The sequence below is a fragment of the Bos indicus x Bos taurus genome, chromosome 15 (genome assembly GCF_003369695.1).
Source record: "Bos indicus x Bos taurus breed Angus x Brahman F1 hybrid chromosome 15, Bos_hybrid_MaternalHap_v2.0, whole genome shotgun sequence".
NCBI classification, from domain to species: domain Eukaryota; kingdom Metazoa; phylum Chordata; class Mammalia; order Artiodactyla; family Bovidae; genus Bos; species Bos indicus x Bos taurus.
In genome coordinates, this window is record NC_040090.1 from 2,351,914 (window position 1) to 2,379,866 (window position 27,953).

Below are 27,953 nucleotides of genomic sequence, written 5' to 3' on the forward strand. Positions count from 1 at the left end.
ATTTCAATGACCCAGATAACCATGATGGTGTGCAATCAGTAACCTAGAGCCAAACATCTTCAAGTGCAAAGCCAAGTGGGCCTTAGGAAGCATCACTATGAACAAAGCTAGTGGAGGTGATGGAATTCCAGCTGAGCTATTAAAAATCCTAAAAGATGATGATATTAAAGTGCTGCACTCAGTATGCCAGCAAATCTGGAAAACTTAGCAGTGGCCACAGAACTGGAAATGGTCAGTTTTCATTCCAGTCCCAAAGAAAGGCAGTGCCAAAGAATGTTCAAACTACCACATAATTGCACTCATTTCACACACTAGCAAAGCAATTCTCAAAATTCTCCAAGCTAGGCTTCAACAGTACATGATCCGATAACTCCCAGATGTTCAAGATGGATTTAGAAAAAGCAGACAAACCAGAGATCAAATTGCCAACATCCATTGGATCACAGAAAAAGCAAGAGGATTCCAGAAAAACATCTACTTCTTCTTCATTGACTATGCTAAAGCTTTTGACTCTGTGAATCCTAACAAACTAATGAAAACTTTTCAAGAGATGGGAATTCCAGACCACCATACCAGCCTTCTGAGAAATCTATATGCAGGTCAAGAAGCAACAATTAGAACAATGGACTGGTTCCAAATTGGGAAAGGAGTACATCAAGGCTGTATATTGTTACCGTGCTTATTTAACTTATGTGCAGAGTACATCATGAGAAATGCTTGGCTGGATTAAGCACAAGCTGGAATAAAGATCGCTGGGAGAAATATCAGTCACCTCACATACACAGATAACACCACCTTTATGGCAGAAAGAGAAGAGGAACTAAAGAGCCTCTTGATGAAGTTAAAACAGAAGAGTGAAAAAGTTGGCTTAAAACTCAACATTCAAAAAACTAAGATCATGGCATGCGGTTCCATCACTTCAAGGCAAACAGGTGGGGAAACAATGGAAACAATGACAGACTATTTTCTTGGGATCCAAAATCACTGCAGATGGTGACTGCAGCCATGAAATTAAAAGACGCTTGCTCCTTGGAAGAAAAGTTATGACCAACCTAGAAATTATATTAAAAAGTGGAGACATCACTTTGCTAACACAGAGCTATCTAGTCAAAGCTATGGTTCTTCCAGTAGTCATGTATGGATGTGAGAACTGAACCATAAAGAAGGCTGAGCACTAAAGAACTGATGCTTTTGAACTGTGGTGTTGGAGAAGACTCTTGAGAGTCCCTTGGACTGCAAGGAGATCAAACCAGTCAATCTTAATGGAAATCAACCCTGAATATTCATTGGAAGAACTGATGCTGAAGCTGAAACTCCAATACTTTGGCCACCTGATGCAAAGAACTGACTCATTGGAAAAGATGCCAATGGGGAAAGATTGACCGTAGGAGGAGAGGGAAGGCAGAAGATGAGATGGTAGAATGACATCACCGACTGGATGGACATGAGTTTGAGTAAACTCCAGGAGATGGTGAAGAACAGAGAAGACTGGCATGCTGTAGTCCATGGGGTTGCAAAAAGTCAGACACGACTGAGTGACAACCCCCTTCAGCTTAAGTGATTTCCAGGGAATTTAAAAAAGATGTGTGTGTGTTAGTCACTCAGTCATGTTCGACTCTATGTGACCCCATGGACTGTAGCCCACCAGGATCCTCTGTCCATGGGATTCTCCAGGCAAGAATACTGGAGTGTGTTGCCATTCTCTTCTCTTGGGGATCTTCTCACTCCAGGGATTGAACTTGGGTCTTCTGCATTGCAGGTGGACTCTTTACCATCTGAGCCCAAGGAGCTGCATTTAAAAATACAGTGCTCTTTTCATTTGATCACATTATTTTTCTCTTTTTCCCCTCTTTGCGAGCCCTAAATTAAAATCTAGGACATTCAAAAATGACTACATATATGGAGACATTGTAAAGTGACCACAATTACCCAAGAAAAGTTCAGAAAAGATCTGAAAAGACCTTAAGTTTACATTCCAGGCTGATTGTTGGCATCCTACAACAATAAAAAAGCAAAAACAAGAAACAAAAGCAATAACAGAAAGCATCAAACCCTAGGGAAAGAAGAGAATCTTATGTCCAGAATTGTAGATTAAATTGCTTAGTTTTAAACAGTAACAACAACAAATCACTGGCAAACAAACAAACAAGAAAGTCTGTCCGATTCAAAGGGAAAAAAATAAACAGAAACTGTCTCTGAAAAAGACCTGATTTTAGATTACTAAACAAAAACATTAAAACAGCTGTCTTTAAAATGCTCAAAGAACTGAAGGAATATGTGCAAAAAGTCAAGAAAACAACATGTGAACAAAATGGAAATCTCAATAAAGAGATAGAAAACCTAACAGTAGAAGCTATCCCTGAGGAAAACCAGATGTTACTCTAACACAAAAAAATTTAAATTAGATAACACAAATCTGGTCAAAGAACTAAAGGATACCAAGTCTGAAAATTCAAAGGAAAATGTGAGAACAATGTCTCACCAAACAGAGAACATCAATATAAATATACAAATTATTTCAAAAACCAAATAGAAATTTTAAGTTGAAAATAAATGAAATATAAAATTTACCAAAGTTGATTAGTAACAAATTTAAGCTGACAGAATAAAAAATTAAAGAGTTTTAAGATAGCCAGTCTGAGGAACAAAAATTCAAAAGTAATGAAGAAAATTAAACAGTCTCCAAGACAAACAGGATGCTATCAAGAGTACCAATATATGTATAATGGGGGATCTTAAAAGAAGAGAGAAACTGCAAACAGAATATTTGAAGAAGTGATGCCCAAAATGTTCCCAAGTCTGAGGAAAGAATGAAATATATATAGATTCAGATATTTTAGCAAAGTGAGACTTAAAATATTAATGACAAAATTATTAACATATTTATAACATTACATATAATTTGTTATTGCTTCAAGAATCCACCTACAATGCAGGAGACCCCGGTTCATTTTCTGGGTTGGGAAGATCCCCTGGAGAAGGGATAGGCTACCCACTGCAGTATTCTTGGGCTTCCCTGGTGGCTCAGTTGATTAAAAATCCACCTGCAATTCGAGAGACCTGGGTTTGATCCCTGGGTTGGGAAGATTCCCTGGAGGAGGGTATGGCAATGCATTCCAGTATTCTTGCTTGGAGAATCCCCATGGACAGAGGGACCTGGCAGGCTGCAGTCCAGGGGGTTGCAAAGAGTTGGACATGACTGAGCCACTACGCATAGCACATCACCTTGTAATTCTTGGTGCTTAAAAGTTTTAAATCAAACATTATATATTTAAGTCCATTAAAGTATGCCTTCAACTCTCCCTATCGGATCTGATCTGATCATATTAATCATTCTTTTTTTTCTTCTTACAAGATTACATTGCTTTACACAGGCATTTATTTTCCTAACTAAATTTCCATCTTAATAAATTATCTAAAAGTAATATATTTTACATGATAATTTTAATTGAGGAAACATGTAAAGCATGGAAAGAAATATAATTTTAGGCCTGCCCACCCAGCGCTGTGGGAGCAGGCACACACAGTCTGGCTGTATTGCAGCAGCCAGGCCTGGGCTGATAGGGAGACCTGCAGTGACATGGACTAGGCTTTTGTTATTTCTTAGGTTTTATTTGTTTATTTCTTAGGTTTTATTTCTATCAAAAATAAAACTGCTCTAAGAGGAACAAGATGGCGGAGGAGTAGGTGGATGTGGAATACATCTCTCTCCACAGACACATCAGGAATACACCTTCAGACACAGAAGTGCATGCAGAACGCCAGCTGAGAGCAGACAGGAGTAACTGACCAGCAGAAAAGAATATATAGACCCATGCAAAACTCGAGATCAAGCCCTGAGCCTTCGGAGTAGGAGCACTGACTCCAAGACCCTAGACTACCAGAGAACTAACCCTAGGGTGTATCAAATAGTGAGAACTCACACAAAGGAAACCACTGGAATACAAGACCCAGCATCACCCAACCACCAATAACAGCCTGCGCAGGACACTTCATCTAAACAACAAACAAAACAAAAATACAAACCCAGTCATCAGCAGGCAGGAGTACTACCTCACTGAGCCTTGCCCATCAGAGGAAAACAAACAAATAAACAAACAAAGTGAAAGTGAAGTCACTCAGTCGTGTCCGACTCTTTGCCACCCCGTGGACTCAGCACAAATCTCACCCTATAAGAAGCTTACACAAACCAGTGGACCAACCTTAGAGGGCAGAAACCAAAAGGAAGACAGAATTCAGCCTTGAAGCATGGGAAAAGGAGACCTCAAATACAATAAGTTAAAAAAATAAGAGAAGGCAGAGAAATGCTACACAAATGAAGGAACAAACTAGAAACATAGAAGTCCAAATAAATGAAGAGGAAATAGGCAAACTACCTGAAAAAGAATTCAGAATAATGATAGTAAAGATGATCAAAAACCTTGAAAACAAAATGGAGAAAATGCAACAATCAACTAACAAAGACCTAGAAGAATTAAAGAATAAACATTCAGAGACAAACAACACAATTACTGAAATTAAAAAGTCCTCTAGAAGGAATCAACAGTAAAATATCTGAAGCAGAGTGAATCAGTGAGCTGGAAGATAAAATGGTGGAAATAACTTCTGAAGAGCAGAATAAAGTAAAAAGAATGAAAAGAACTGAGGATGGTCTCAGAGACATCTGGGACAATATCAAACACACCAAGGTTCGAATTATAGGGGTCCCAGAAGTAGAAGAGAAAAAGAAAGGATATGAGAAAATTTTTGAAGAGATTATAGTTGAAAATTTCCCCAGCATGGAAAAGGAAATAGTCAATCAAGTCCAAAAGGCACAAAGAGTCCCATGCAGGATAAATCCAAGGAGAAACACACCAAGACATATACATAATCAAACTAACAAAGACTAAACACAAAGAAAGAATATTAAAAGCAGCAAGGGAGAAGCAACAAGTAACATACAAGGGAAGCCCCATATGCTTAACAGCTGATCTTTCAGCAGAAGATCTGCAGGCCAGAAGGGAATGGCAGGATATATTTAAAGTACTGAAAAGGAAAAATTTACAACCAAGATTACTGTGCCTGGCAAGGATCTCATTCAAAATTGATGGAGAAATAAAAAGATTTTCAGACAAGCAAAAGTTAAGAGAATTCAGTACCACCAAACCAGCTTCACAACAAATGTTAAAAGGACCTATATAGTCAAGAAATACAAGAGAAGAAAAAAGATCTACAAAATTAATCCCAAACAATTAAGAAAATGGCAATAAGAACATATATATCAATAATTACTTTAAATGTAAATGGATTAAATGCTCCAACCAAAAGTCACAGACTGGTTGATGGATACAAAAATAAGACCCATATATATGCTGTCTACAAGAAACCCACTTCAGACCTCAAGATACATATAGACTGAAAGTGAGAGGATGGAAAAATATACTCCATGCAAATGGGAAGCAAAAGAAAACTGGAGTAGCAATCCTCATATCAGACAAAATAGACCTTAAAATAAAGACTACTAGAGATAAGGAAGGACACTGCATAATGATCAAGGGATCAATCCAAGAGGAAGACATAACAATTGTAAATATCTATGCACCCAACACAGAAGTACTTCAATACATAAGACAAACACTAACAGACATAAAAGGAGAAATTAACAGTAGCACAATAATAGTAGGAGACTTTAACACCCCATTCACACCATGGACAGATCATCAAAACAGGAAATTAATAAGGAAACCCAAGTCCTAAATAATACATTAGGTGAGATGGATCTCATTGATATCTTCAGGACATTCCGTCCAAATGCAGAAGAATATAACTTCTTCTCAAGTGCACATGGAACATTCTCCAGGATAGACCACATCTTGGGTCGCAAATCAAGCCTCAGTAAATTTAAGAAAATTGAAATCATATCAAGCATCTTCTCCAACCACAATGCTATGAGACTAGATATCAATTACAAGGGGAAAAAAAAAAAACGGTAAGAAACACAAACACATGTAGATTAAGCAACACACTTCTAAATAACCAACAGGTCACTGAAGAAATCAAAAGGGAAATAAAAAAATATCTAGAAACAAATGACAATGAAAACATGACAACTCAAAATTTATGGGATGCAGCAAAAGCAGTCCTAAGAGGGAAGTTTATAGCAACAATCCGACCTCAAGAAACAAGAAAAACATTGAATAGACAGCCTAATATTACACCTAAAACAACTGGAAAAAGAAGAACAAAAAAAAAATTAATATAAGGAAAGAAACCATAAAGGTCAGAGCAGAAGTAAGTGAAAAAGAAATGAAAGAAATCATAGTAAAGATTAATAAAATTAAAAGCTGATTCTTTGAGAAGGTAAACAAAATTGACAAACCTTTAGCTAGAGTCATCAAGAGAAAAAGAAGAATCAAATCAACAAAATTAGAAATGAAAAAGGAGTGGTTACAACAGACAATGCAGAAATACAAAGGATTATGTGAGACTATTATGAGCAATTCTATGGCAATAAAATGGATAACCTGGAAGAAATGGATAGATTTTTAGAAAAGTTAAATCTTTCAAGACTGAACCAGGAAGAAATAGAAATTATGAACAACCCAATTACAAGCACTGAAATTGAAGGTCAAAAATCTCCCCAAAAAACAGAAGCCCAGAACCAGATGGCTTCACAGGAGAATTCTATCAAACATTTATAGAAGAACTAGTGCCTATCCTTCTAAAACTCTTTCAAAAAATTGCAGAGGAAGGAGCACTTCCAAACGCATTCTACGAGGCCACCCTGATATCAAAACCAGACAAACACAACACTAAAAAAGAAAACTACAGGCCAATATCACTGATGAACATAGATGCAAAAATCCTCAACAAAATTTTAGCAAACAGAATTCAGCAACACATCAAAAATCTCATACACCATGATCAAGTTGGGTTTATTCCAGGAATACAAGGATTCTTCAATATACAGAAATCAATCAATCAATGTGATACACCATATCAACAAATTGAAAGACAAAAACCATGTGATCATCTCAATAGATGCAGAAAAAGACTTTGACAAAATTCAGCACCCATTTATGACTAACACTTTTCCAAAAATGGGCATAGAAGGAACCTACCTCAACATAGTAAACACCATATATGATAAGCCTACAGCAAACATTATTCTCAATGGTGAAAAACTGAAAGCATTCCCTCTAAGATCAGGAACAAGACAAAAGCATCCACTTTCACTACTATTATTCAAATAGTTCTGAAAGTTCTAGCTACAGCAATCAGAGAAGAAAAATAAATAAAAGGAATCCAGATCGGAAAAGAAGAAGTAAAGCTCTCACTGTTTGTAGATGACATGATACTGTACATAGAAATCCCTAAAGATAGTATCAGAAAACTACTAGAGCTAATCAGTGAATTTAGCAAACTTGCAGGATACAGAATCAATGCAAAGAAATCACCTGCATTTCTATATACTAACAATGAAAAATCAGAAAAAGAAATTAAGGAATCAATCCCATTCACCATTGTAACAAAAAGAATTAAATATCTTGGAATAAACTCACCTAAGGAGACAAAAGAACTGTACACAGAAAATTATAAGACACTGATGAAAGAAATCAAAGATGACATAAACAGATGGAGAGATATTCCATGTTCCTGGGTAGGAAGAATCAATATTGTGAAAATGACTATACTACCAAATGCAACCTACCAATTCAATGTGATCCCTATCAAATTACCAATGGCATCTTTCACAGAACTAGAACAAAAAATGTCACATTTTATATGAAAACATAAAAGACACCAAATAGCCAAAGCAGTCTTGAGAAAGAAGAATGGAACTGAAGGAATCAACTTCCTGACTTCAGATTACACTACAAAGCTACAGTCATCAAGACCACATGGTACTAGCACAAAAACGGAAATACAGACCAAGGGAACAAGATAGAAAGTCCATAAATAAACCCATGCAACCTACGGGTACCTTATTTTTCACAAAGGAGGCAGGAATATACAATGGGGCAAAGATAGCCTCTTCAATAAATGGTGCTGGAAAAACTGGACAGCTACATGTAAAAGAATGAAATTAGAACACTTCCTAACAACATACACAAAGATAAACTCAAAATGGATTAAAGACTTAAGTGAAAGACCAGAAACTATAAAATCCTTAGAGGAAACCATAAGCAGAACTCTCAATGACATAAATCAAAGCAAGATCCTCTATGACCCACCTCTTAAAGTAATGGAAATAAAAACAAAAGTAAAAAAGTGGGACGTGATTAAATTTAAAAACTCTTGCACAGCAAAGGAAACTACAAGCAAGGTGAAAAGACAACCCTCAGAATGGGAGAAAATGACAGCTAATGAAACAACTAACAAAGGATTGATTTCCAAAATATACAAGCAGCTCATATAACTCAATACCAGAAAAACAAACAACCCAATCAAAAAGTGGGAAAAAGACCTAAACAGACATTCTCCAAAGACATACAGATGATTCATAAACACTTGAAAAAAATGCTCAACATCGCTCATTATTAGAGAAATGCAAATCAAAACCACAAAGAGATATCACCTCACATCAGTCAGAATGGCCATCATCAAAAAGTCTACAAACAATAAAAGCTGGAGAAAATGTGGAGAAAAGGGAACACTCTTGCACTGTTAGTGGGAATGTAAACTGATACCGCCATTATGGAAGATGATATGGAGACTCCTTAAAAAACTAGGAATAACACCACCATATGACCCAGCAATCCTACTCCTAGGCATATACCCTGAGGAAACCAGGATTGAAAACGACACATGTATTCCATTGTTCATTGCAGCACTATTAACAATAGCTAGAATATGGAAGCAGCCTAGATGTCCATCGATACATGAATTGATAAAGATGTTGTGGTACATATACACAATGGAATATTACTCAGCCACAAAAAGGAACACATGTGAGTCAGTTCTGATGAGGTGGATGAACCTAGAACCTATTATACAGAGTGAATTGAGTCAGAAAGAGAAAGGTAAACATCACATTACAATGCACATATATGGAATCTAGGAAAATGGTTCTGAGGAATTTATTTACAGGGCAGCAATGGAGAAACAGACATAGAGAATAGACTTACGGACATGGGGAGAGGGGAGGAGAGAGTGAGATGTATGGAAAGAGCAACATGGAAACTTACATTACCATATGTAAAATAGATAGCCAATGGGAATTTTCTGTATGGCTCAGGAAACTCAAACAGGGGCTCTGTATTAACCTAGAGGGGTGGAATGGGGAGGGAGATGGGAGGGAGGTTCAAAAGGGAGGGGATATATGTGTACCTATGGCTGATTAATGTTGAGTTTGACAGAAAACAACAAAATTCTGTAAAGCAATTATCCTTCAATAAAAATATAAATTAAAAAGAAAAGAAATTTTATTAAAAACAAGAACAAACAAAAAGGCAATAAGAAAGCAATACTCAGATCTTTGGAACTATTTTCATAAAGGTTAATTTTTTAAAATATAAAACCACAATGAGGTACCATTTCATGCCAGTCAGAATGGCTGCTATCCAAAAGTCTATAAGCAATAAATGCTGGAGAGGGTGTGGAGAAAAGGGGACCCTCTTACACTGTTGGTGGGAATGCAAACCAGTACAGCCACTATGGAGAACAGTGTGGAGATTCCTTAAAAAACTGGAAATAGAACTGCCATAAAACCCAGCAATCCCACTGCTGGGCATACACACTGAGGAAACCAGAAGGGAAAGAGACACGTGTACCCCAATGTTCATCGCAGCACTGTTTATAATAGCCAGGACATGGAGGCAACCTAGATGTCCATCAGCAGATGAATGGATAAGAAAGCTGTGGTACATATACACAATGGAGTATTACTCAGCCATTAAAAAGAATACATTTGAATCAATTCTAATGAGGTGGATGAAACTGGAGCCTATTATACAGAGTGAAGTAAGCCAGAAAGAAAAACACCAATACAGTGTACTAAGACATATATATGGAATTTAGAAAGATGGTAATGATAACCCTGTATGCGAGACAGCAAAAGAGACACAGATGTATAGAACCGTCTTTTGGACTCTATGGGAGAGGGCGAGGGTGGGATGATTTGGGAGAATGGCATTGAAATATGTGTATTATCCCATGTGAAATGTCACCAGTCTAGGTTCAATGCATGATACAGGATGCTCAGGGCTGATGCACTGGGATGACCCAGAGGGATGGTATAGGGAGGGAGGTGGGAGGGGGATTCAGGATGGGGAATGCATGTACACCTGTGGCGGATTCATGTCAATGTATGGCAAAACCAATACAATATTGTAAAGTAAAAAAAAAGAAAGAAAGAAAAATAAATAAATTAATTAAATAGAATTTAGGGGAAAAAAAAACAACAACAACAAATATAAAACCTGCTGCATTTTCATATGTGAAAGGACAAGGTGAAATATAATTTTAAAAAAGTAAATAGATAATATTTATATACATTATATATACTAACATAGTCTATTTTCATAAGTCAAAATATTTATATTAACACTATATTCTCAGACACCAAAATATAGTTCTACATACTATAACAGTAGATCTATCTCATGTCTGTCTTAAGTTTTTCCATCTGTAGTTGTTTGGGTTTCATGAGTTTCTCGTGAATGACATGCATGTGTGCATATGCTAACATATGCATGTAAATGTGTAGGTTCTTGTGAGAGTGTGGGTGAACATGCTTATTAAGAAGAATTTTTGTAACATGAACTCCATGTTCATGAATGATTTTTCTTAACCTATTACTCCTAGGTCTGATTTTTTTTTTAAGATTTTGGGTTTGTAGACTTAATCAACAGTTGGAGAAACTACTGTAAGAAATTAGAAAATTGGAAATAAACAGTTACATATTTTTCTCAGATGAATCCAAAGTGGATGGACAGTGCCTTACTGTAAATTCAAGGTTTTTAAAGTATGAATCCTATAGAAGACTTTGCCTTCCCCACAGCCGTCTTAAAGGCACTCTTGACCTCCTTGTTGCTCAGGCTGTAGACCAGTGGATTCAGCATGGGGATGACCATGGCATAGAACACGGACGCCATTTTGTCTGCGCTCATGGAGTGGCTGGAGCTGGGCTGTAAGTACATGAAGATGCCTGTCCCGTAGAAGATGGAGACAGCAGTGAGGTGGGAAGCACAGGTGGAAAAGGCCTTCTGGCGTCCTTCAGAAGAGCGCATCCTCAGAATGGTGATAAATATAAACAGGTAGGAGATGAAGATGACAAGGACAGAAAAAAGAGCGTTGAAACCCACCACAAAGAAAATAACCATCTCACTGACGTAGTTGTCTGAGCATGAGAGAGCCAGCAGAGGAGGAGCGTCACAAAAGAAGTGATTGACCACGTTGGCCCTACAGAAGGAGAGCCTGAAAACGTTCCCAGTGTGGACGGAGGCATTCAGGAAGCCACAGCAGTAGCAGCCTACGAGCAGACGTGCGCACGCTTTGGTCGTCACGGCCGTGGTGTAGTGCAGGGGTTTGCACACGGCGGCATAGCGGTCATAAGCCATTGCGGCCAAGAGGAAACTTTCTACGGTGATAAAGGCTACGAAGAAGAAGAACTGGGTGACACAAGCCTCGTAGGAAATGGTTTTGTCTCCTGTGAGGAATCCAGCCATCACTTTGGGAGTGACAGCTGAGGAGTAACCAAAGTCCACCAGCGAGAGTTGGCTGAGAAAGAAGTACATGGGCGTGTGGAGACGAGAGTCCAGCAGGATCAGCTCGGTCATCCCCAGGTTCCCAACCAGGGTGAGGAGGTAGATGAGAGAGAAAGTGATGAAGAGCAGGATCTGCACTTGCGGGTCATCGGATAAGCCCACAAGGAGGAACTCAGTCACCTCTGTAGTGTTTTCCATGGAGATCAACTGGGAATTGTGTGCCTGCTCTGTAGCAATGGGAAAATAGAATGAAAATAATAAATGAAAGGAAGGCTCCATTAAAGTCAATTATCATGATCACTCTGTGCTTTATTTCAGTATTAAAATAACTTGTTTCCAGGAGTGTTCAGATTTAAAGCCTGACCACAACAGCTAAATTATGTTATTTAAAGGTCATAGAGTATCCCAGTTAAAAGGATTTGGAGGTAATGCATCCCAACCTCCTAACTTCATTTGTCACTCAGCTGTGTCCAACTCTGTGACCCCATGAACATTAGCCGACCAGGCTCCTCTGTCCATGGGATTCTCCAGGCAAGAATACTGGAGTGGGTTGCCATTTCCTTCTCCATCTTAACTTTATGGAAGACTGAATTAAGTTAAAGGCAAGAAAAGAAAGAATTTATGCTATTTCATCAGATTGGTTGCTAACTAGAACAGCTCTGGCTCCCAATTCAAAGTTTCCAAAACAAAAACAAAAATTATTCTTTAAACTAAACTAAACTTAGTAAAATACATATGAAATTGGATTAATTTTACTTCAGCTTACTTTTTTTGGCTTTCCATTGTGTCAAGAACAGTGTTGTATATAGCCTAAAATGTTCTCACTATACTGTACAATAAATAGGGTATATAATTTACCCCATAGTAGAAAACAGTAGAAATCCGTGCCCAGGGAATAAAGACATCTATAAAATAACAGTTTTTAACTTTTACTAAATTCATGCAGCTTTTAACTTCTGCATTCAAATGTTCCTGATCTGGATTCATGTTATAGCCATATTAAAAGATGCAACTTCCAGCATCACCATGTACAGAACTGACGAACTTCTTTTCTGGTGGCATGCAACATCACTTGGCTGTCAATTATCCCATCAATTTTTCCCAGCAGCCAACGAGGTTGGTAACGCAAACTCAAACTCTGTCAGTTGCTAGATATTATAATTCAAACAGCGGGTTTGATCTCTCTGTATTGGAGAGGTGGATGGCCTAAGATATGACTTGCCAATAAAGGTGAAATCAAGGGACGGATAGCATCATTCATGTCGTTTTCCCTGCAAATTCCTTCTACTATATGATTTTAAATATGGTGGTCTGGGATAGACTCATTCACAAAAATGAGAGTTTTTAGCAAATGCCTGAATGGAGTAGGGGAGCAGGCCTTGAGTATACGTGGGGGAAGAGCACAGCCCAGGCAATGAAAATGAAAATGTTAGTCACTCAGTTCTGTCCCTCTCTTTGCAACCCCAAGGACTGCAGTCTGTCAGGATCCTCTGTCCATGGAATTCTCCAGGCAAGAGTCCTGGAGTGGGGATGTTCTCCAAGGGATCTTCCCAACCCAGGGATCAAACCTGGGTCTCCTGCATTGCAGGCAGATTCTTTACCCTCTGAGCCACAAAAGAAGCCCATAACCCAGGCAGAGGAAACAGCAAATACATGGCACTGGGATTTAAACATGCCAAGATTGTTCCAGGAACAGCAAGAAAACCAATAAGGCTGCAGTTGGAAGGTGAGAGAAGTACAGCAGTGTGAAGCAAAGAAGACTTCACACACTACTTTATTAACTTTATTCTGAAAGAGATTGGAAAGCATCATAGGATTTGAACCCAAAGGGACCTCATCTGAATTCTTTGAACAGAATCACTCTGGTAGGTCTGTAGGTACTTGTATTTAGCAAGATAAAGATGAAAGTTGCAAAAGAAATTATAGGTTATTATATTATTCCAGGTAAGAGAAGATGATTGTTTAGACCAAGCTCGTAGTGAGAGAGATAATAAAAAGTTGTTCAATTTTGGATATATTTCAAAAATAGAGCTGACTGGATTTACTGAAACACTGCATATTGATGGTAGAGAGAGGGGTCAACCCTCACTCCTGTTTTTGAATAGTGATACAAAGAATGGTGGGAGAGGAGCAGATACTTGGGACAAAGAGAAAAAGAAATCATCACTAAGTCTGAGATTCCTTTTGGCCATCCGAGTAAAAGTATTGCATCAACAGCTCTGATACAGAAGTCTGGAGCTCAGAAGAGATGGCCAGATACCTCAGTTTAGTTCAGTTCAGTCACTCAGTTGTGTCCGACTCTTTGTGACCCCATGGTCTGCAGCATGCCAGGCTTCCCTGTCCACCACCAACTCCCAGAGTTTGCTCAAGCTCATGTCCTTTGAGTCAGTGATGCCATCCAACCATTTCATCCTCTGTCATCCCCTTCTCCTCCTAGAGAGAAAAAGTCTCAAATTAGATTAATTTTAACTTTCTTAGGCTTCCCTGGAGAAGGCAATGGCAACCCACTCCAGTACTCTTGCCTGGAAAATCCCACAGATGGAGGAGCCTGGTAGGCTGCAGTCCATGGGGTCGCAAAGAGTCAGACATGACTGAGTGACTTCCCTTTCACTTTTCACTTTCATGCATTGGAGAAGGAAATGGCAACCCACTTCAGTGTTCTTGACTGGAGAATCCCAGGGACGGCGGAGCCTGGTGGGCTGCCGTCTATGGGGTCGCACAGAGTCAGACACAACCGAAGCAACTTAGCAGCAGCAGGCTTCCCTAGTGGCTCAGTTGGTAAAGAATCCACCTGCAATATAGGAGATCTCCTGCAATGCCAAAGACTTGGGTTTGATCTCTGGGTTAGGAAAATCCCCCGGAGAAGGAAATGGCAACCCAACTCCTGTATTCTTGCCTGGAAAATCCCTTGGACAGAGGAACCTGGTGGGCTACAAACCATTGTGTCACAAGAGTCGGACACAACTTAGCAGCTAAACCACCACCATGAAACCTCTTGGAAATTTCTGATGGCTCAGCATACATATGTAATATTAAATCCAACACATTAAAACACCAAAGGCGCTTCCCTGGTGAGTCAGTGGTAAAAAAAAAAGAAAAAAAAAATGCCTGTCAATGCAGGAGACATGAGTTTAATCCCTGATCCAGAAAGAGCCCACATGTTGCTAAGCAACTAAGCCCATGTACCCCAACTGCTGAGCCTGTGCTCTAGAACCTAGGAGCCACGATACTGAGCCCGCATGCCACAGTACTGAAGCCAGAGCCTCCTAGAGCACATGCTCTGTAGCAAGAGACACCACCTCAACGAGAAGCCCTTGAACTGCAACTGGAGTAGCCCCTGCTCACCACAACTGGAGAAAGCCCACACAGCAACGAAGACCCAGCACAGCCAAAGATAAATAAATAAATAAAAGTTCTTAAAAGTATCAAAGAAAGCGTTTGGACAGACTAATACTAGATTGCTCATAAGGTCTAAAAAATAAAGAGATTTAGTAGCAAAGGGAATATGGGAGAGGAGGTTACTGCCTCCTGAGATAGCTGACCTGTCCCAGGACACAGAGAGATTTTTGGTTACACAAGGGAGGTAGAGAACCTTTGAAGGAAAAGTTAAGTGTGTATTGGGTTATGCTGGTAGTTGACTGTAAATTCCAGAGTGGAATGATACCAGAAGTTGAGCAGGAGTGGAGCTGGGATCAGTAAAGGAGAGATACAGAGATGTATGGGCATGATTTCGTAGGAGTTGAGGGCTGATATGACAACCCTGAGCTTCGTGCTGAGTGACAGCAATGAATGTAACAATAAAGTGAGTCCTCTGGTCTCAAGGTGAAAATAGCGGTTGGAAGGTAATTAAACAGGCGAGGGTCATGACCGAAGCATGAAGATTTCTGGGCAAAGGTCAGTCCTGAGGTTAGTGGTATGAGAGTCATTTATACAGAGCAGGGTGACTAGGATATCCTGTTGATTCCTTAAATACTGCTCACTTGAGTAATAGTGTAGATACAAATTTCTCAAATCCTGGAAACAAAATTTGTTCTAGGAATCAATATAAAACTCCCCACCCACTTTCTCCTGCACATGAGAAGTCTTAGGTTTTAGTACAATTCTCCTGGAGGAAAAATAAAGATAAAGCTTGTTAGTCAAGATGACTACTATGATCACGTTCCCTAAAAGGGAAAACTGAGATTGGAATAGTTTAAATAACTTGTTCAAAGTCAAGCAAGCTTATACTTAGCCAAGCAGAGACTCAAGGTCTTCCCGTGCTTTTCTCAGTGTCCCATGATAAATATACTTTGTAAATATATAGATATAAATATATAAAACATACAACATAAATATATAGAAGTTCTAATAGGACCTATATAGTGTTTAGGCAAAAAACTTTCAATTGTATAAAACAGATAAAAGAAATATTCAGAGAACTTAAGCCCCAGCTCTGAATAAATCAAGGGATAAATGGCTTCCTTAATACATTTTCTTGACTATGTCTATTTATGCAAATTTATGCACTTTCATCCAGTTAATTTGTAGGCTTACCTGACTGCCTGAACAATGCAACATGCAAATCCAGTACCTTCATACGTGAGTTGACCTCAAATCAGAAACTCAGCTAATGAAAGCAAGTAAACATTCTGTTGTGATGCTTTTCTTTAGTGTTTGACCAAAAGGTTTAAAGTTCCCTAGCTGCAGAAAGAAACTGGAGGGAAAAAAGCGGTTTTAGCCTTGGAAGCAGTGAACAAGAGTTCTACTCCTGGGTCTGGTCCTCACTCTTCCTAAATAAGTCACTTAACCTCTTGGAGCTTCAGTATCTTTATCTATAAAATAGAAATAATAAAAAGGCAGTCCCAACAACATCTTGCCTGAGGACTACTGCTATGATAAGAAAATCCCTACAATACTTCATACTTGGTAAGGGCTGGTCATCACAATCATAGTCATTATCAGTGTTATTTAGGACTTTTCTTCCCTGGACATTGTTACTGCTCTTAGCAATATCACAATTTGGGGGAAGGTCATTGTTGCTACGTCATTGTTGCTACTGGACAACTATTAACACATCAAAAGAAAAATAAATGGCCAAAGTAACTCAGATTCTTGGGCTGCACATTCTAATATGAGGACAATTAGAGTCACGTGGGAACCAGGAGGGAGTTATGTAGACATGGAATTCTCAGAGGACAAATACCCTATGAGGGCTATAAATCTTGTTATCTCACCTAACTAGGGAACACGTGATTGACCTGTCTAAGGGGATCCAGCTCTGTCTGTTGAGGGAGATAGTGAGTGTATGTTCACTATTTGCAGTAATTCTCTTTGCTGTTGTTTATCAGTTGCAAAGCCGTGTCTGACACTTTATGACCCCATGGCTTTCCGGAGTTTGCTCAAACTCATGTCCATTGAGTTGGTGATGCCATCCAACCATCTCATCCTCTGTCACCCCCTTCTCCTCCTGTCCTCAATTCTTTCTGATATTGCACTAATTCAACCTCCAGAGCTGCAATTTGACATAAATATTGGGGGACAGAGACACAGGCTCTGTCATTAAATAAGACATAGTGGACCCATGGAATTAACAGTTCACTTAATTCACCTTAAATGTTTGTACAATGAGAAGAAATATCAGCTCATTAAACTGTTTACTAATCCCAGATGGATATAAACTATAACTGTGAGACATGGGACTATATACCCAGGCAAAATTAAATCATTTTGCATATACGATGCTTACACTTAGTGAAGAAGATAGGCATCAAACAAGGAAATAACCTAAGCCTATGAATATATATAGAAAAACATATATTTATATAGCATACATAATTTTGTGTATATGTATATATATGTAACATTATGTATAGGATAAGCAAGTAATTGTATGTGGAAAAATAAGAGAGACAAGAAGAAATCTGACTGGACAGAATGCTTTCTAAGGGAATGTTAACATGTCAGCCAGGCCTAAAAATGACAAAGAACCAGTGTGGGGAAAATCATTCCATGGAAAAAAAAAGCATGGGATCACAGTTCCAAATTTCAAGTAAATTGCCAGAATGTAAAAGCAGGCAATGTTGCTGCAGCACAGGTAGCAAGGCCTCTTCCCCAGCACTTTGCATTTCAACATCCTCCCAGAATAAAACCCTAATCCCATTCCCTAAGTCAAAACTGTCATCAAGATTATTGGTCTGCATCACTGCACTGTAATGGATGGGTTAAAAGGAAAGCACTAGTATCATCCTGCCAGAAGCAATGAATTTGGGATTCACAATTAGCTTGAAATTGGAAACTATTTGTTCTCACTAACTTGGGAATCTCTATCATTGGGAGAAAAGCCATCACTATGCCTTAAAGAGTATCCATCATGTCCAAAAATTATAGCAAGTAGTTTTAAGAACCCATGATAATATTAGTATTCTGCTGTGTGAGCTGGGGGGTGAATGGGAAATCTCTCTACCTCCTGCTAAATACAGCTCTGAACCTAAAACTGTTCTTTAAAACATCTATAAAAAAATTAAGCTATTGGTACATCGCTAAAAGGGCTTCCCTGTTGGCTCAGCAGTAAAGAATTCAACTGCAAAGCAGGAGAAGCAGGTTCAATCCCTGGGTCAGGAAGATCCCCTCAAGAAGGAAATGGTAACCCAGTCCAGTATTTTTGCCTGGGAAATTTCATGGATAGAGGAGCCTAGCAGGCTACAGTCTGTGGAGTTGCAAGAGTCAGACGCAGCTTAGCGACTTAACAACACATTGGTAAAAATCAAGTTACATCATTACATCTAGGGCACATATTTGACATAACCATGGGAGTATAGAGACACAGGCTCTAACATTAAACAAGCAAAATGAATCCCAAACTTACCGCAACCCCTCATTCCTTAAATCTTTACACCACTGTGAAGAATTATCCATTCATTCAACTATTTCTTGATCCCAAGTGAGTATCAGCCACAGTTTGGAGTCTAAGAAGACATATTCATTCAAAACTCCAATATTAGTCTTACTAGTCTGCTGTGCTTGAGTTTAGTGGAGAAGGCAAACATGAAGCAAACACACAAATAAGAATATAGTTTAAATGGAAAAGGTGTCCATATGACAGTGAACAGTAAAATTCTACTGTGAACTGAATGGTCAGAATATTTTCTCAGGAGAATCAACATCTCAGCCAATGCCTGAAGGGTAAAGCAGCATGGCAAAGATTGCCCAAGAAAAGAGAAAAGTTATGGTAAGGCCCCGAGTTGTCAAAGAAGTTGGCAGGATCTAAGGAAGACAGAGTGACTGCTGCACGGTTAACCTGTTCCTTGGCAGTTTCTTTTCATTGTTTTTTCCAGAACAAAATATGTATACAAAATTTTCTAATTTTGGTGTCAGGGTAATGCTGGAATGAGACAGAGATTAAGGAGATTGGAAGTATTTATTTCTCTTCAATTTTTTGGAGTAGTTAGAGAAAGATAGGTATTTAACTCTATTTAAATGTTTGGTAGAATTCATCTGTAATGCTGTCTGGTCCTGGACTTTTGTCTGATGGGAATTTTTTTTATTATTCATTCAATTTCATTACTAGTGATCAGTCTTTTCAGATTTTCTATTTCTTCCTGATTCAGTCTCAGAATATTGTATGTTTCTTGGAATTTTTCACTTCTTCCAGGTTGATGAATATTTTGACATATAATTGTTGGTAGTAATCTTTTGTGGATCCTTTGGATTTGTGTGTTGTCTGTTGCAACGTTCTTTCATTTCTGATTTCATTTATTTGGGCCCTTTATTTTTCTTAATGAGTCCTGCTAAAGGTTTATCAATTTTGTTTATCTTTCTGAAGAACCAGCTTTTCTTTTCATTGCTATTTTCTGTTATTTTTTTAGTCTTTATTTACCTTGCTCTGATCTTATTTCCTCCCTTCTATAATTTGGGCTTTACTTGTTCTTCTTTCTCTAGTTCCTTTAGGTATAAACTAAGATTATCTTTCTGAGATTTCTCTTTGTTTCCTGAGGTAGGCCTGTATTGTTATAAATTCTCCTCTTAGAACTGCTTTTGCTGCAGCCTGTAGATTTTAGATCATTGTGTTTCCATTTCCATTTCTCTCAAGGTATTTTTTTATGTCCTGTCTAGTTTACCTGTTGGTTCACTGGTTATTTAGAAGCTCATTGCTTATCTTCTATGTGTTAATGTTTTTTTCTGGTTTCTTTCACAGCCACAGTGGCACGACACTAGAAGCTACTTCCAAGAAGAGGCTATGAGGGGAACTAGGTCAGAGATAGGGCTGACCACAGAGAAGTTTAGGAAAATTTATAATGAGTAATTGTGGACACGACTTAGCAAATCAACAACAACAAATTAGCAACAACAATTGTGGTAGTGGCTACGTGACTGTACATTTGACCAAAGTCTTAAAACCATAAACTAAAAAGTATGCATATTACTGTTTGTAAGTTACACATCAATTTTAAATGGGGGCTATAACAAGAAATATAACAAGTAATACCAACAAGTGTATTGACCCTCAAAATATCCAGCTTAGCCCCACAGAAAGTCACATCGCTTCCTCCTTTGGAAAGTAGGATGATGAGCTGTAGACGCCCTCTTGCTCTCCCGGGAGGTCATCCCTGGAGAGATGGATGTCTCTGTAATTCCCTGCTGGTTCTCACACATTAGTCTCTGAAATCCCACTCTGGTTCCAGTCAACATCATTTCAGGGGAGCAGACTGCACGCTGAGCCCCTGTTACCACCGTTTATTAATCTGCACGTTAATAAATGCGGGTTGTTAGTCTGGCAGGTCCTCAACTGACCTAAGGATTGGCTGTGAGCCTTCAGTCATCAGGGAAAATACCCCAAGGTAAAAATTATACTGTTGCTGCTGCTGCTAAGTCACTTCAGTCGTGTCCAACTCTGTGTGACCCCATAGACGGCAGCCCACCAGGCTCCCCCATCCCTGGGATTCTCCAGGCAAGAACACTGGAGTGGTTCGCCATTTCCTTCTCCAATTCGTGAAAGTGAAAAGTGAAAGTGAAGTTGTTCAGTCGTGTCCGACTCTTAGCGACCCCATGGACTGCAGCCTACCAGGCTCCTCCATCCATGGGATTTTCCAGGCAAGAGTACTGGAGTGGGGTGCCATTGCCTTGTCTGAAAAATTATACTAAGCAACCTTAAAATAATAACCTCTTAGTGCTTTATAGACCTTCCTTTATTTGCCATTTACAGAGGCAATTTTGTGAATTATATGGGAGAAGTAATTTAATTGTATTTATTTTACAAACAGGGAGGACATACGTGGCTCCTCCAAGGGTGCAGAAAGAATGCATGGTAGATTCAGAACCTGACCACATACTAGTGTTCTTCCCCTCATCCTCCCTCCCTTCGAGACCTTGGAACATTTCTACCACTGCCTGAGAGATGACTTCTCTAACAGCATTTATGCATTATTTCATGTCTAAATTTCTGACTTCAAACTTACTATTCAGGATTAACTGTCCTATTTTGTCAAGGAGTAAGGTAAGTATCCATAGTCCATATATACATTTAAATTTAAAATATTTAAAACAAAAAACTTGCCAACAAAATAGATCTACAAACTAAAGGTAACCCACAAACTGTGAGCTTTCAACCCTCTACATCTGTGATTCAACTATTGGATAAACAGTAATAAGAAAAAAGAAGAAAAGGAGACTATTTCAACTTAAGCTGATATACAAGTTAAAAAAAATTAAGCAAAAGAATGGCTCACGTGGACAGACCAGAGCAGACAATTATACAGGCAGAGCATGAACAGAGGGTGATATATTGGAAAGCACCAAAAAATTGAAAGGACCTAAGTGGTGTGTGAGCAAAAAGCAAAATGAAGAGGAGGTTACAAGGACTCAAAACTCATCCTCACCTGGAGCCCTGCACACCATCATCCACCTTTCTCAAACCAGCATAGAAAACCACTATTCATGTTTAGTAGTAATAGTATCTTCTTCAGACTGTGCTTCAGCTTTTTGCTCATTGTTTTTCATGTATTATCTAACTTAATTCTCAATAACACCTTGAGTTAGGTCTCCTTACTATCTTAATTTTTCAGTTGGAGAACAACTCGTTCAGGAATGTCAGTTGGTGACCAAAGACTCAGGCTGTTAACTTGGGCTCTTCTCAGAGTCCAAACTCTCCACCTAATGCCGTGTCTTCCTTTGAGAACTGCGTCTGCTGGCTGTACACGCCCCACTCCTCCAGTTACCCCACTACATACACTATGCATCTAAGTCTCAGTTACTTCTCTGTGCAGCCTCTAACACTGAGTTTGGACCAATGAAGACAATACATAATTTAAACAGAGCTAAATTGAGTTTAATTTAAATTTGGTAAAGACACATCAAACTTGAGAAACGCTTTATCTGAGAACAGAATTTGACTTGCCAGTGAGTATTTGTGGAAATACAAATTACTCATCGTCTTGTGTCTACAAGGGCCTTGGCATATAAAGAGCAGAGAAGTGTGTGAATTTAATAGGCGAGGAAAAGCTGAACTGTCAGAGGTATTAACTCCAAAATGATCGTGTTGACATATCTGAAAGAATTAAAAACTGGAGAGATGATTCATTACGATCCTCATTCAATAGTTTGGAATTCTAGATGAATAATACACTAAGTTTCACTCATAAGTCCATGCTTTAGATGTGGAGAATCTTGAAGCATGTATCATTTCTGTAACGAAAAAATGTTCATGAGATATAAACATTTCAGTTTTGCTGTTACTGCAATCTTAGCTAAATTTGACGCTCTGTTCCTTTGTTTCTCTTTGCTCTAGACATCTGATTCTTAAGTAACCCGGATGGAGAACACGACCGAAGTGACACAGTTCATTCTCCTAGGACTAACCAGCACCAAAAATCTGCAAGTTCCCCTCTTTATAATATTCATTCTCATTTACTTGGTCAATGTGGTTGGAAACGTGGGCATCATCCTGCTGGTGCTCCTGGACTCGCATCTCCACACGCCCATGTACTTTTTCCTCAGTAACCTGTCTCTGGTGGACTTTGGTTACTCCACAGCTGTCATTCCCACAGTCCTGGCTGGATTCCTGAAAGGCCGCGGGGTCATCTCCTATAATGTGTGTGCTGCTCAGATGTTCTTCTTTGCAGCCTTTGCCACTATGGAAAATTTCCTCTTGGCAGCAATGGCCTATGATCGCTATGCAGCAGTGTGCACGCCCCTCCGTTACACCGCAACTATGACGACAAGCGTGTGTGCTGGTCTGTCCACAGGCCCCTGTGTCTGTGGCTTCCTGAATGCCTCCATCCATGTTGGAATCACCTTCAGTCTCTCTTTCTGTGGGCCCAATGTGATCCACCACTTTTTCTGTGATGTTCCAGCAGTCATGGTTCTCTCTTGCTCAGATAGTTATGTTGGTGAGATGGTTCTTGTTTATGTAGCCAGTTTCAACATCTTCTTTGCTCTCCTGGTTATCTTAATATCATACATATTCATATTTATTACCATTCTGAAGATGCACTCCTCTGCAGGATACCAGAAGGCTTTATCCACCTGTGCCTCCCACCTCACAGCAGTCTCCATCTTCTATAGTACGGTTATCACGATGTACTTACAGCCCAGCTCCAGTCATTCCATGGACACTGACAAAATTGCATCTGTGTTCTATACCATGATCATCCCCATGCTGAACCCTTTGGTCTATAGTCTGAGGAACAAGGAGGTTAAGAGTGCTTTCAAGAAGATGATTGAGAAGGCAAGATTGTCTCTAAGATTGTCATTTTAACATTTTAGAATACATAATGATCCAGTTTTACTCTGCTCACATTTTTACCATTCACTGAGTCACATGCAGAAATTAAGTGCTGAATAACACCCTTATTTTTTTCTAAAGTATATTGTCTAGAATAAGGAAACGGGGGGGAGGAGCCAAGATGGCGGAGGAGTAGGACGGGGAGAACACTTTCTCCCCCACAAATTCATCAAAAGAGCATTTAAACGTCGAGTAAATTCCACAAAACAACTTCTGAATGCCGGCAGAGGACATCAGGTACCCAGAAAAGCAACCCAACTCTTCGAAAGGAGAGAGAAGAAATACAGCTCCACCCACCAGAACACCGACACAAGCTTCCCTAACCAGGAAACCTTGACAAGCCACCTGTACAAACCCACACACAGCGAGGAAACACCACAATAAAGAGAACTCCACAAACTGCCAGAATACAGAAAGGACACCCCAAACTCAGCAATTTAAACAAGATGAAGAGACAGAGGAATACTCAGCAGATAAAGGAACAGGATAAATGCCCACCAAACCAAACAAAAGAGGAAGAGATAGGGAATCTACCTGATAAAGAATTCCGAATAATGATAGTGAAATTGATCCAAAATCTTGAAACTAAAATGGAATCACAGATAAATAGCCTGGAGACAAGGATTGAGAAGATGCATGAAAGGTTTAACCAGGACCTAGAAGAAATAAAAAAGAGTCAATATATAATGAATAATGCAATAAGTGAAATTAAAAACACTCTGGAGGCAACAAATAGTAGAATAACAGAGGCAGAAGACAGGATTAGTGAATTAGAAGATAGAATGGTAGAAATAAATGAATCAGAGAGGATAAAAGAAAAACGAATTAAAAGAAATGAGGACAATCTCAGAGACCTCCAGGACAATATTAAACGCTACAACATTCGAATCATAGGGGTTCCAGAAGAAGAAGACAAAAAGAAAGACCATGAGAAAATACTTGAGGAGATAATAGTGGAAAACTTCCCTAAAATGGGGAAGGAAATAATCACCCAAGTCCAAGAAACCCAGAGAGTACCAAACAGGATAAACCCAAGGAGAAACACCCCAAGACACATATTAATCAAATTAACAAAGATCAAACACAAAGAACAAATATTAAAAGCAGCAAGGGAAAAACAACAAATAACACACAAGGGAATTCCCATAAGGATAACAGCTGATCTTTCAATAGAAACTCTTCAAGCCAGGAGGGAATGGCAAGACATACTTAAAATGATGAAAGAAAATAACCTACAGCCCAGATTATTGTACCCAGCAAGGATCTCATTCAAGTATGAAGGAGAAATCAAAAGCTTTTCAGACAAGCAAAAGCTGAGAGAATTCAGCACCACCAAACCAGCTCTCCAACAAATACTAAAGGATATTCTCTAGACAGGAAACACAAAAACGGTGTATAAACTCGAACCCAAAACAATAAAGTAAATGGCAACGGGAACATACTTATCAGTAATTACCTTAAACGTAAATGGGTTGAATGCCCCAACCAAAAGACAAAGACTGGCTGAATGGATACAAAAACAAGACCCCTACATATGTTGTCTACAAGAGACCCACCTCAAAACAGGAGACACATACAGACTGAAAGTGAAGGGCTGGAAAAAGATTTTCCATGCAAATAGGGACCAAAAGAAAGCAGGAGTAGCAATACTCATATCAGATAAAATAGACTTTAAAACAAAGGCTGTGAAAAGAGACAAAGAAGGTCACTACATAATGATCAAAGGATCAATCCAAGAAGAAGATATAACAATTATAAATATATATGCACCCAACACGGGAGCACCACAGTACATAAGACAAATGCTAACAAGTATGAAAGGAGAAATTAACAATAACACAATAATAGTGGGAGACTTTAATACCCCACTCACACCTATGGATAGATCAACTAAACAGAAAATTAACAAGGAAACACAAACTTTAAACGATACAATAGACCAGTTAGACCTAATTGATATCTATAGGTCATTTCATCCCAAAACAATGAATTTCACCTTTTTCTCAAGCGCACATGGAACCTTCTCCAGGATAGATCACATCCTGGGCCATAAAGCTAGCCTTGGTAAATTCAAAAAGATAGAAATCATTCCAAGCATTTTTTCTGACCACAATGCAGTAAGATTAGATCTCAATTACAGGAGAAAAACTATTAAAAATTCCAACATATGGAGGCTGAACAACACGCTGCTGAATAACAAACAAATCACAGAAGAAATCAAAAAAGAAATCAAAATTTGCATAGAAACGAATGAAAATGAAAACACAACAACCCAAAACCTGTGGGACACGGTAAAAGCAGTCCTAAGGGGAAAGTTCATAGCAATACAGGCACACCTCAAGAAACAAGAAAAAAGTCAAATAAATAACCTAACTCTACACCTAAAGCAACTAGAAAAGGAAGAAATGAAGAACCCCAGGGTTAGTAGAAGGAAAGAAATCTTAAAAATTAGAGCAGAAATAAATGCAAAAGAAACAAAAGAGATCATAGCAAAAATCAACAAAACCAAAAGCTGGTTCTTTGAAAGGATAAATAAAATTGACAAACCATTAGCCAGACTCATCAAGAAACAAAGGGAGAAAAATCAAATCAACAAAATTAGAAACGAAAATGGAGAGATCACAACAGACAACACAGAAATACAAAGGATCATAAGAGACTACTATCAACAATTATATGCCAATAAAATGGACAACGTGGAAGAAATGGACAAATTCTTAGAAAAGTACAACTTTCCAAAACTGGACCAGGAAGAAATAGAAAATCTTAACAGACCCATCACAAGCATGGAAATTGAAACTGTAATCAAAAATCTTCCAGCAAACAAAAGCCCCGGTCCAGACGGCTTCACAGCTGAATTCTACCAAAAATTTAGAGAAGAGCTAACACCTATCCTGCTCAAACTCTTCCAGAAAATTGCAGAGGAAGGTAAACTTCCAAACTCATTCTATGAGGCCACCATCACCCTAATACCAAAACCTGACAAAGATCCCACAAAAAAGAAAACTACAGGCCAATATCACTGATGAACATAGATGCAAAAATCCTTAACAAAATTCTAGCAATCAGAATCCAACAACACATTAAAAAGATCATACACCATGATCAAGTGGGCTTTATCCCAGGGATGCAAGGATTCTTCAATATCCGCAAATCAATCAATGTAATACACCACATTAACAAATTGAAAAATAAAAACCATATGATTATCTCAATAGATGCAGAGAAAGCCTTTGACAAAATTCAACATCCATTTATGATAAAAACTCTCCAGAAAGCAGGAATAGAAGGAACATACCTCAACATAATAAAAGCTATATATGACAAACCCACTGCAAACATTATCCTCAATGGTGAAAAATTGAAAGCATTTCCTCTAAAGTCAGGAACAAGACAAGGGTGCCCACTTTCACCATTACTATTCAACATAGTTTTGGAAGTTTTGGCCACAGCAATCAGAGCAGAAAAAGAAATAAAAGGAATCCAAATTGGAAAAGAAGAAGTAAAACTCTCACTGTTTGCAGATGACATGATCCTCTACATAGAAAACCCTAAAGACTCCACCAGAAAATTACTAGAAATAATCAATGACTACAGTAAAGTTGCAGGATATAAAATCAACACACAGAAATCCCTTGCATTCCTATACACTAATAATGAGAAAACAGAAAGAGAAATTAAGGAAACAATTCCATTCACCATTGCAACAGAAAGAATAAAATACTTAGGAATATATCTACCTAAAGAAACTAAAGACCTATATATAGAAAACTATAAAACACTGGTGAAAGAAATCAAAGAGGACACTAATAGATGGAGAAATATACCATGTTCATGGATTGGAAGAATCAATATAGTGAAAATGAGTATACTACCCAAAGCAATTTATAGATTCAACGCAATCCCTATCAAGCTACCAACAGTATTCTTCACAGAGCTAGAACAAATAATTTCACAATTTGTATGGAAATACAAAAAACCTCGAATAGCCAAAGCGATCTTGAGAAAGAAGAATGGAACTGGAGGAATCAACCTACCTGACTTCAGGCTCTACTACAAAGCCACAGTTATCAAGACAGTATGGTACTGGCACAAAGACAGAAATATTGATCAATGGAATAAAATAGAAAGCCCAGAGATAAATCCACGCACATATGGACACCTTATCTTCGACAAAGGAGGCAAGAATATACAATGGATTAAAGACAATCTCTTTAACAAGTGGTGCTGGGAAATCTGGTCAGCCACTTGTAAAAGAATGAAACTGGACCACTTTCTAACACCATACACAAAAATAAACTCAAAATGGATTAAAGATCTAAACGTAAGACCAGAAACTATAAAACTCCTAGAGGAGAACATAGGCAAAACACTCTCCGACATACATCACAGCAGGATCCTCTATGACCCACCTCCCAGAATATTGGAAATAAAAGCAAAAATAAACAAATGGGACCTAATTAACCTTAAAAGCTTCTGCACATCAAAGGAAACTATTAGCAAGGTGA

At 38.5% G+C, this 27,953-nt stretch overlaps 2 protein-coding genes across 2 annotated transcripts; one reads left to right on the forward strand and one right to left on the reverse strand.

Moving 5' to 3' along the window:
* Window positions 1–10,940: 10,940 nt before the first annotated feature.
* Window positions 10,941–11,888, reverse strand: LOC113904633 (olfactory receptor 5B12-like). The gene has a single exon (XM_027561758.1). The coding sequence runs from the start codon at window positions 11,883–11,885 to the stop codon at window positions 10,941–10,943; it is 945 nt and encodes a 314-aa protein (XP_027417559.1). The 5' UTR covers window positions 11,886–11,888.
* Window positions 11,889–22,470: 10,582 nt separating this feature from the next.
* LOC113904634 (olfactory receptor 5B3-like) lies at window positions 22,471–23,418 on the forward strand. The gene has a single exon (XM_027561759.1). The coding sequence runs from the start codon at window positions 22,474–22,476 to the stop codon at window positions 23,416–23,418; it is 945 nt and encodes a 314-aa protein (XP_027417560.1). The 5' UTR covers window positions 22,471–22,473.
* The last annotated feature ends 4,535 nt before the right edge of the window (window positions 23,419–27,953 follow it).

Coding starts and splice junctions, on each gene's coding strand:
- LOC113904634 (XM_027561759.1), top strand. CDS start 22,474: ATGGAGAACACGACCGAAGTGACACAGTTCATTCTCCTAGGACTAACC.
- LOC113904633 (XM_027561758.1), bottom strand. CDS start 11,885: ATGGAAAACACTACAGAGGTGACTGAGTTCCTCCTTGTGGGCTTATCC.